This window comes from Microtus ochrogaster, chromosome 21 (genome assembly GCF_000317375.1).
Source record: "Microtus ochrogaster isolate Prairie Vole_2 chromosome 21, MicOch1.0, whole genome shotgun sequence".
Taxonomy (NCBI): Eukaryota; Metazoa; Chordata; class Mammalia; order Rodentia; family Cricetidae; genus Microtus; species Microtus ochrogaster.
In genome coordinates, this window is record NC_022022.1 from 31,249,702 (window position 1) to 31,260,424 (window position 10,723).

At 42.3% G+C, this 10,723-nt stretch overlaps 1 protein-coding gene across 2 annotated transcripts in view; it reads left to right on the top strand.

The window, feature by feature from the left end:
• The window catches only part of Ppp3ca (protein phosphatase 3 catalytic subunit alpha), a 294,299-nt gene that overhangs the window by 242,390 nt on the left and 41,186 nt on the right, over nucleotides 1-10,723 (top strand). For both annotated transcript variants that reach the window (XM_005357327.3, XM_005357328.3), the window contains exon 8: nucleotides 1,741-1,835. In XM_005357327.3, the coding sequence (XP_005357384.1) occupies nucleotides 1,741-1,835 (95 nt within the window). The remainder of the gene's footprint in view (nucleotides 1-1,740; nucleotides 1,836-10,723) is intronic.

Here is a 10,723-nt window from a genome sequence, read left to right on the forward strand (position 1 = left end):
CTAGACCAGGCTGGTCTCGAACTCACAGAGATCCACCTGCCTCTGCCTCCCGAGTGCTGGGATTAAAGGCGTGCGCCACCATCGCCCGGCTAGAATTTTGCCCTTTTCTGAAAAGTGAAAGAAGTCCTTTTTTAAAACCTGCGTGCTGAAGCAGGGTGTTTCTGCTTCGCTACGGGATCTCATGTAGCACCTGTCCCTGGCACATGACAGAAGCTAAGGTCCCTTCCGAGCAGTGCCTGGGGAGGTAGGAGCTAATCTGGCATCGTATAGTGTATAATCGCTGACCCTTGAAGTGACCTGTTCATGCACACAATGCCCGGACCCTCAGAGCTGTTTGAGCTCAGGGGTGCAGGGTCCATGTTATTTCTGGTGTTTTTTTTTTCCAACAGGCTAGACATTTAGAACAGTTATATCTTAATCACATTGCATACCTGAGACTACTTGGACATGGTTGACTTAACTGGCTAAAGTCAATTAGCATAAAATATTTTTGTTTAAAATTACCAGTTTCTTAATTGTTTGGGTAAGTTGAGGACATGTTATGTAGTTCTGTTATTTATTTATTTACTTAATCTTGAAGTAGCCCTAAGCAACCTCATCTTATAAAGTCCAAGTACTAGTAGGAATATGTGTCTTAACCAATTACTCTTCCCTTGAGAAGCCCCCACTTGCTCGCAGCATATCTGATAGATAGTCAATTAGTCTTTCAATAACTTTTTCTTGTTCCTTTGGGGGAGAAAGGGTATATTATTGTTTAACACTATGACAACCCCTGCCCCTACCCCAAACAAAGCATAACTAAATAACAAAATACATCAGAAATATTTTAAAAGGTTTTTAATGGAGTTTTCTTTTGGGAAAAGCCAGTGTCTGAGTATTTCCAGAAAGAAAAAAAATCAAAATCTGTTTAGAATTTAAACCATTAAAGTGGCTGTCCGTGTAAAGGTGCTATTTGGGCAACTCTTAGAACTCAGCAACCAGGGAAAAGGAAAAGGACAAAAATTTTAAATCTTGAGACACATTTTCATGGGGATGGAAAAAGGGGTTCTGCCTCCTGTTCTTTTTGATAGATAATTGAAGTGTTATATTGCAAATTATTTTTGCCCTGGTAGAAGAGAAGTAATAGGGTGGTTTCTTTCCAGAAGTTCTCATGGATGCTCTGTTCAGTACCAGTTGATCAAATCTCACCCTGCTGAGACAATAACCTTTGCTGTGCAGACACCAGCAGAGACCGATAATACAGACAATTCTAAAATAGAATGTCTCAATTAGCGAAATCCATAGATGTGATGAGACATTCTTGAAGGAAAAAAGTATCACTGTACCCTACGAAATCACTCAAGCAAAAGGTTTATATGTAACCTTGTCAAGAATGGTTTGCAGAATGACTGGCCTGGGTCTCAACTCTCTGGACTGGCCCGGTCTCTGAAAACTCTAGCCTGTATATTTTCTGTTGAACACCTGAAAGTGAATTATACTTCTTCCGGATTCCACCCACCCCTGAGGTTTGCTAAGTTTAAAAGCTACCCATTTGGAAAACCACACATGTGATTGGAGATTTGCATTCCTGTTGCTCCTGAAATAGATCCGTGCCTATGTTCAAAAGACTTAAAGAGATTTGATTTAGCATATGTCATTGGATCCTCTTTGAAAGGCGGAACTTAACTGAGTTCCTGTTTGCAGATGTATGTAGTTGGGTGTCCATGCTCGTTCCCCTTACCTTGTGTTTGTTGCCTGTAGGTACCGCATGTACAGGAAAAGCCAAACAACAGGCTTCCCTTCTCTGATCACAATTTTCTCAGCACCAAATTACTTAGATGTGTACAATAACAAAGGTAAGTGTAAAAACTTGATGAAATCTTAAGTACTGTGTGTGCTCATGCTTAAAATGATTCTTACTTGACGGTTAACATTTTGTTACCATTCCTCTTTTTGCTAGTCCCTTCTATGCTTAAAGAAAGAAAGGGGTTCAGTTGTTCAGAGGTGGGGTTACTGCACTGCTGCTTCTTAGCTGTTTTCTAGACTGTATCTGATGTATAATAGAGATACTATTTTCTCTCTAGTAGCTACAGACTTTTTTAAAAAAAAAATTAGTAATTGCAGGTAACCCAAACTCATGCTCCTTAAAGAGGCTACATGTGTATACTGCCCCTGTAGCTGTGTTTGTTCAGCAAAGTTGTGCCTAGCAAAAGGAAAGTTACAGTTTAAAATTACAATAGGATTTATGGAACCCATACCATGAAATCACCTTCTGAGCTGAACAAGTACAGGTTCAATTCTTTAAAAGGAATATTAAGCTTCAAGGTAAATCTTAGCTGGCCCTCCCTGTTTCTATATGCAAAGCGAATGCCTATAGTCAGTGCTTCTCACGGACTCCTTCAACCAGGAAGTCATGAATTGGGATGCAACCCACAGTTCTGAACTGGCGTTCTGAAATGCCCTACCTGCTTCCTGAACAGGGAAGCCAGAGGGCATTATATGCTGGCTGGGAGGAAAGGGGACCTGAATGAGTCAGGTCTACCTTCCGCCAGGAAGTTGAGTCCTGGTTTTAAAATGACTTGGTGTGCTTGGTGTGTCAGAGCAGGGGACAGAATGTGGAGAAGGGATTAATTAGTAGCCATTGGTCAGGGTATTATGGAGGGAATGTCTCTTTAGCAAAAGACGCATGAGGTGAAGAATAGCCCAGGCAGGGCAGGAAAGCACGAATCCTGTTTCTGAGCTTGCTGGAAACTGGAATTAGAGTAGTACATGTCTTCATCTGTGTGATGGCTATCCTCTCACAGAAGGGCATCCAAGCCTGGACCCTGACAGCCCCCAGAAGCCAGGGTAGGCCACCTTTCCTTAATGGGACGATTGAATAACGAATAGTGAAAAGCAGAGAAAGGACATTTATTTCCTGTACCCATGTCACAAACAGGGGCAGAGAGATCTAGTTAGCCTGCCCTTCCAGCTACATCTCTATGGTCCTGACATGAAACTTAGGTTTAAATAGAGAGCAAGAGGCATGCACAGTGGAGGCACTGTGGTCAAGGTGTGGTCCAGGCCATCATTACTGTCCGGCTCTGACTGTTGTCAGCGCTAAGTAAATTCTCTTTCTAGGATGCCAGTTCCCCTTCTGGCTGGCACCACGCTTCAACTTTCTGTTCTTCTACCAGCATGAGATTCCTGGGGGAATTCCAATTTCTTGGGGTCTATTGTTTCAACACTATAGTAGGGCAAATGTGGGGCATAAGTCTGCCTTTGAAATATTTTCTTCCTGCTAGGATTGTCACACTCCTCCCCTCCTCCTATGCTTTCTAATGTTACCAGGAATCCTGCTCCAAAAGGCAAAGTGGCCTGTCTTCCTACTGCCCCGCGTCTTATCCTGTCCCTCTCTCTGCACGCCTGTTTTGCCTGCAGTGAGTGGACACTACCCGCAGACCTTTCTCTCAGCTCTGAGAGTGAGGAAAGCTAGACGAAGTGGGCTATAGCTGCCTAACTGTTTCCGAGGCCACACTGACTATGACAGGCCTCCCTTGAAGCTAAGGGTGGAGGTATCCATGGACATGGTACAGCCATGGTTCCTAGCAAAGATGTGCTGTCTTTAGAGAGGCAAGAACTCCAAATATAGTAGGGCACACCGTCTGCCTCCTGTGCTCCGAGGCAGTCATTAAGCAGGATGCTGGGGACTTACTGACAGTCTAAACTGTTAATGGGGGTCCACGGGAAATGCATTTGGCAAGAAGGAATTTTCTGAATAGTTAGGGAACGTCTTGTTTAAAATTTTGATTCAGACATAAAAGAATCCTCAATTTTTGTAGGAAAGATATAAAAAGTCAAGGCTCGTGAATTTTTAAAGCAACAAATTTATTTTGAATTAAACTAATAAAAGGTTACTTGGATTAGTTAGATGAAAGTTTTCAACATTTGTCTGGGCGTGGACATTGGCCAGAGCATTTCGCACCATGCTTCTGTAATCCGCCTTAAGTATGTGCAGTGTAAATATTGTGCTACCTTTTAAAGGTTTTTCTGTTAAGTCTAAGGAAAAATAAAAAAGGCACCTGCTTGTCTGTAATGTCAGCCCTTGGGAGGTGATCAGGACTGGAAGGGCATCATCAGCCACCAATGTCCACACTAACCTGGGCTAAATGATACCCTATCACAGCCAAACAAGCAAACAGAAAGCGCCAAGGAAGTGAATGCCTTCCCAAAACACTTTCATGACATAGTCATTGACAGATAGCACAGACTGTTCTTCAGCACTTAGGAGAGTTAAATAAAACCCAAGGCATTAAAAATGAAGACAATCGGATGTCATTCCAGAATGCCCTTAGACCCTTCTTCCCATTCTTCCATGTAGCACTATTTCTTGGGGGCAGAAACCTCCTTCTCCTAAACTGAGTATGTCGCCTCTTGGTGCATGGTTCCAGCATGATAACCGGGGACTTGAGCACAGGAGAAGGCAGGGATTTGCTGTCTTTGAGATCTGTGTGGCTCTTCAGCTTTTATCTCTTGCTCTGGGTTAGTCACAGTCCTTTGGGGAAAGGAGAAAACTGTTTGCATGTGGGGAACCTTTTTATAAAGCAGAAATTCTCTCACGAGAAAAGAGAGACTGAATGAGAAAAGAAAGGTGTATTCTTCCGTTGGAACATAATGTCAAAAGACTTTTGTGTCAAATTTCTGAAGCACTTTACAGCTATTATGCTAACGGCTTGTACAGTATATGGGAGTGGGAGTCAATTATTCACTGCTAACAGCGTGGATTGCTTGATTTGAATAAAATCAATGTTAGCTAGAATTTTAAAAAGCCAGGCAACAAAACTGAGTTGCAAGACTTTCAGCGACATAATCGATGGGAGAACAGCAGGGAGGGTTTCTGTGAGGTAATCTTCAACGGTTAGAGACAATGACCACCAAGAACAGTAGTCACACTATGGTTAGTGAAGCTTCTGCACAATGAGACAGAAGTGACTCTCTCAGGACAGGTGAAAGTATGAGAATATAACGGGCTTATGGTGCGACTTCCAAACCAAAGCTAGCGTGGGCCAGACATGTGTTTAATGTGCAGTTGTTTCCATTCGGAGCTCTTCCTGCCCACAGTTCATCGGCACTGAACAAGTTTATATTAGTAATTTACTACTGCCTTTTTCTGCTACAGTAGTTAGCTACATAGAATGCACCATGCTGCAGGGTATCTGGGCTATGTGTTCAACTTGGTCTTTGCCCTAATGTGCCTTAGGCTCTGTCATCATGGTAGATACAATTAATTACTTCTTTCAGTAAAGATTTAATATGTTTGAGTAGTGCTATAAGTAAGAGAAAAGCAAGATAGATGAGTGGCAATTAATCCATGAAGACAGGAATAGCTTAACTCAAAAAGAGACAGTTAAGAGCAAAATCATTTGTGACTAGCAAAAAGCTGGACCAGATACAAATGATGCTTTGGACAGTTTGACCAGATCTTGGAATAAACGTCTAGGGAAGAAAAATAACACTGTATTTTATACCTTCATAGAAACAGGCAGGTCCTTTAGATTCTTAAAGTGTAACTGTCCTTATAGATTAGCCTCCCCCCATCAGTATTGACAGGAAACCTTCTGTCTCTAAATGTGACTGAACAGAATCTCAGGTAGATGACAAAGGTGTCCCCACCAAGTCAGTTCTCAGGTTCCGATGAGTTCTTGGATAAGTGGGTGAGCGGATATATGCAGACATGGGATGTATGCAGAGATATGTTAGTGTACATACCAGGGATCTGTGGCTGAGCTCCAGAGTCGGCTACTGACGGGTGGTAACGGTAAGGACATTTATTAAATGTATTTTTGTATGTGAGAGGAATGGCAGCAAAACTCAGCAGTCAAGACCAGACATGAAAATGGCCATGGGGAAAAGTGTCAGTGGAGTGTTAAGGGGCATGAGGAAGAGCGTGGTCAAAATTTGGTCTAGGACGTGAGCGAGAGCATCATTTGTCAGACGGTTGAGATTCAGAACTGCACAGACTATGATGTTTGGGGTTTTTAGGTTAGATGATCTGAATTGCTCATGAAAAGATTTCCTCTACCAAATCTTGATGTTTTCAAATCGTCTACAACGAGAAGGTAGTCACGGTCTTGAGAAAAGTACAGAGAAATCAGTCATAAGTAGAAACAGAGTGCCGTCTATCTCATCAGGAAGAGACCAGGAAGAGGAGCAGAGCACTGGTTAATGGCTGACTTAAGGATCCAAAGGGATAGGAATCATCTTGACAGTCATGATGTGGACGCCCTCCAGCAGATACATTTTAGAAGCTGTTTTGCTGCGGTCCTTCGCTCCTAGCGGCAGGCAGCCCTCCCTGGCCCCCTCTGTGTAGTATGATGTCATCACACCCAAGAAGCTTGGTTCATCTTGACCGTGATCTCCCAGCACTGCCACCTGGATGTTGATATTCTCTCCCTCGGTTTATAAACGAAATTCAAAGCCAACTAGATGATCGTCCTAGTCATGGGTAGGAGAAGCACGGGTGGGTCTTCTGGAAGGAGAGCCGGGCAACTGTACCCAGGCATCCCTGAGTAACGTATTTGTCTCTTGTTATACAACCTATCAAAAAACTCATTTGCCTACAAAATTAAATAGTGGTTGAATTTTTGCTTTGCTTTGTTTTTATTATTACTGTTTTAGTTTTTAGGAAAATGTCTGTTTCTGCAGAGCCCGGTGCCTGACTTAGATTTCATGAGCAGGCAATGCTGTCTCCGGTAACTGCAGGCTTAAGAGGGCTCACTAGTGGCTTTGCAAGTTGCCTAAGATTCAGCCGCAGAATTTTCCCCACAGCAGGGCCTTCTTGCCACTTGCTTTTCCCTCATCCCCTCGAAAGCTTGAGATCCTGCTAATTGGGCCTGAGCAACTTTTTACCTCAAATCACATATGAATATAAAAAGTATAAACATAGAACCATTACTATATTTTGTAATTTGTATTTGCTGATGAGTTATAAGTCATAAGTTATAAATTTTATTGTTTTGTTAACACTTTTATTGGGGGGATGAAACAAAAACAATTTAAGATACTTAATTTCTTTTTTTTTTTTTTTTTGGTTTTTCGAGACAGGGTTTCTCTGTGGCTTTGGAGCCTGTCCTGGAACTCGCTCTGTAGACCAGGCTGGTCTCGAACTCACAGAGATCCGCCTGCCTCTGCCTCCCAAGTGCTGGGATTAAAGGCGTGCGCCACCATCACCCGGCCAAGATACTTAATTTCATACTGTTTCTTTTTCATTTGTTAAATAATCATTCTAGTTCTTGACTCCTTATAATCATGGTAGAATCATCTGCACTAGAAAAATAACACTTGATGATTATTCTTAAGCCTAAGGTCTCCTGAGAAACTGGACCATAAGCCTTTATTGAAAGATGAATCAGAAACCAAAAATAGAACCCTTTAACGTTCATAACTTTTCGTTACTAGTTTGAGGGCTTAGAAAAGAGGTTCACGTAGACATATAAGCTGGGGGAAACTCAAAATTAAGTGGGTTTGGTTGTTCTGATAAATCGCTCTTGTAGGATGGAAGGATGGAAATCTACCTTGGAGCATTCAGCAGTGTGTGATTGTGAACTCCTCATGTGTAGGACCCTGTCCCGAACACAAATCCCACTGTAACGCTTTCCATTTCCTTTCCATGCTCACCTAGAGTGATGCCCCCTCATATTTATACTTACAGACCGAAGCAGGTAACACATGTTTTACATGGACGTCCAGTGCTCACAGTGTACTATACGTATGGTATTTAGGTTATTCCTGCAGTTGTATACACTCAGAGCAACATTTTAAGTGCTTACCATATGACAGACCAGGCTCAGAGAGTTCCTGTGTGTAAATTGTTGTGATCTTTCAGCTTTTACAGATTAACCACCTTGTAATCTTGTTGCTTTTGTTGATAAATAAAGAGTCCGCAGGAGACAAGTGGTGACATATTTGTCCCACAGGTCCCTGAAGCTCTCAGGACAGGGTAGAAGTTGAATCTCAGTGGTTTGGTTTTGGAGTCCACACTGACCTCCCCCCCAATCCATCACACTGTTCCGCCAGTGCCTGTCTGCATCAGCATCCTCAGGGCAGGGCTCATAGGACACATAGCCCTTCCATGTGTACGTGACAGTAAGAAAGGAGAGCTTTTCAGATGCAAGTCCTTTCCTGACACTGTAAGACTGTATAAGCATTATGCATCTGGATATTGCATTGTTGGTGTGGGAATATTTTTTACATTGTTTTCTAAGATAAGTAATCCAGCTCTCATTTTAAGTGTGTCCCTTGGAGCATTTACCCCCTCCTTGGATTCGGTCAGCTCTGCTTTGTGTGTGCTGTTACTAGAAGCCAACTGTTAAACAGGATCATTTCAGACAAGCCTTCCCTGGCATCAACGTAAACATTCCGCATGTGGGAAGGAAGTAAAATAGAATCTTGCACATTAAGGTTTAATAACTTTGAATTCCTCCCAATACATGTTTTAATTCATTAATTGTGTATGTGTGTGTATTGGAATACAGGTGTGCCCTTGCCACAGGATGCCTGTGGAGGTCAGAGGAAAGCTCTCAGGAGGCTCTGGTTTCCTGCCACCTTATAGGACCTGAGCATCGAACCCAGTCATCACTAACCTATACTCCATATTTTAATTGAATTGATCTATATAGACCCCTTTTGTATCAGCTGTAGCAGCATCCCCACTTTTGCAGAAAGCACCACTACATAATGAGTTTCATCAGGGGGGTCATCCCAAACCTTCAGCAAAGGAATAGCCCGAGGAAGATACTTGCTTCTTGTTGCTCATTGCCTATAAACTCCCTGAATTTCATTTCAGAAGATTGTGTAGGTCTAAATATGTTAGAAAACGTCGTAAAGAGACCTACTATGGTGTAAGCTAATTGAACAATTTCTGAAAATGTTTTTAAACCTTCCTTTTTATTTTATGTGTGTGGATGTCCTGCCTGTACACCGTGTGCATGCATTACTCAAGAAGGCCAAGAGAGGGCACTAGAACCCCTGGGACTGGAGTTACAGAAGGTTGCAAGCTGCCATGTGGGGGCTAAGAATCTAACCCAGGTCCTGTAAGAGCTCTTAATTGCTGAGCTATCTCTACAGCCCCTTAACAGATTTTAAAATGTCTTTAAATATCCCCAAATGTTAGTGAGAGTAAATGTATTAAGAATAAATTCTATTACCAACCCATTTGTTAAATAAAATGACCTTGGGAGGGTATCCTAGTATAAGCAGCACTACCCATTCTACCCAAATCCTGTTGGGTTTTTTTTTTTTTTACTGATTTAAGTTTTTATTTTTTAAAGTTATTTTTAGAGTTGCCATGCCTCTTCCCCATCATGCTGAAGCCTGTATCCTTCCCACAGATCCTCTACTGAGTGCCCTTTTACTAGTTGAACAAGAACAACTGGGAATGCATCTCGATACACTGAAATACATTTTTAATTAGTCTAGTGGTTGATTAGATTCTTACACTGGACTGAGACCTACTAATCTAGGAATCTTTACACAGCATTTAACAGAAAACAGAGGTAATGATATTGAGTCAGTGGGTGGATGGTCACTTGGTATTCATTATCTGAAAATGGTAGACCATGAGAGCTTCTCTCTTGGTCTTTCCCCAGACAGTATCCATAGTCTTCCATGGAGAATAATGTTGATGGGAGGTCTATGGACATGGTGTTACAAGGTAACCAGACCCAAGAGATGGTTATCTGTGCGCCATTACAGAGCTGCCTTTCTCTTTTCCGCCTATATCAAGCCTTGAGCTGGAGTTTGTGGTGGCCTGTGTGGTAACTTCTATGACACCCTTGGTTCTGAGTCACTGCTAAGTCCATACACCTCATTTTATTTCTGAGGTGACAGGGTGTCTCTTTCCTACTTTCCACCTGCACCCATTAGATTTCTGCCCCTATGTAATGAGTTCTGGTTTTAGTGTCATTTGGAAAACATCTTTGTCATTTACCTACCTTCTCTTTCCTGCTATTTCTCCCCTTTTCCTTGCTTTTTCTGTTTCCTCCCTTTGATCTTTTCTTCACCACAACTCATGCCAAGCATTGGCATTCATGACCTTAAATGAATAAAAGGATTTGTACATCTTCATCCTTTTCTCCCACTCCTTCACCCCCAAATTCTGCATCCAAACAATCAGCATGTTTAAAACATTGGCTGATACGGTGCTTAAAAAAGAAACACAGGAGCCAAGGCTGAAGATTCCCACAGGAGGCCTGCCTGAACCACCCAGCAAACTGAAGTCTAGCCTGCACAAGAACTGTCAGGAATTAGAAAACTGTGAGATAGCACAGTGGTGGGGCTTGGTCTAGCAGGTGAAAAACCCACATCCAGCCCTGTGCTGACAGAAAAAGAAAGGAAGGCATCGTGTGTCCAGATGAGCATCTGTGCATGCGTGGGTGAGTCCTAACATTGGGTCAGAGCCTTCGCAAGAAGCATCTGATCCACTCTGTTTCCTTCACTGTATGAAGATAATCATCCATGTTTTACACAAAGAAGTATGTAACAACGTTTTAAAAGATATTTTAAGTTCCTTGACACAAATAAAAGCTGTATGGTGGCTAGAAATGCATTCCTGTGTAGCAATTAAGGAGACTAAGGTGGACAAATGGGCTATACATGGGGGTATGCCTCTGTGTCCCTGAGACTTACTGTAGAACTTAGATCTCTGACTGTTGTTGTCTAGCAATTAAGGAGACTAAGGTGTACAAATGGGCTATACATGGGGATA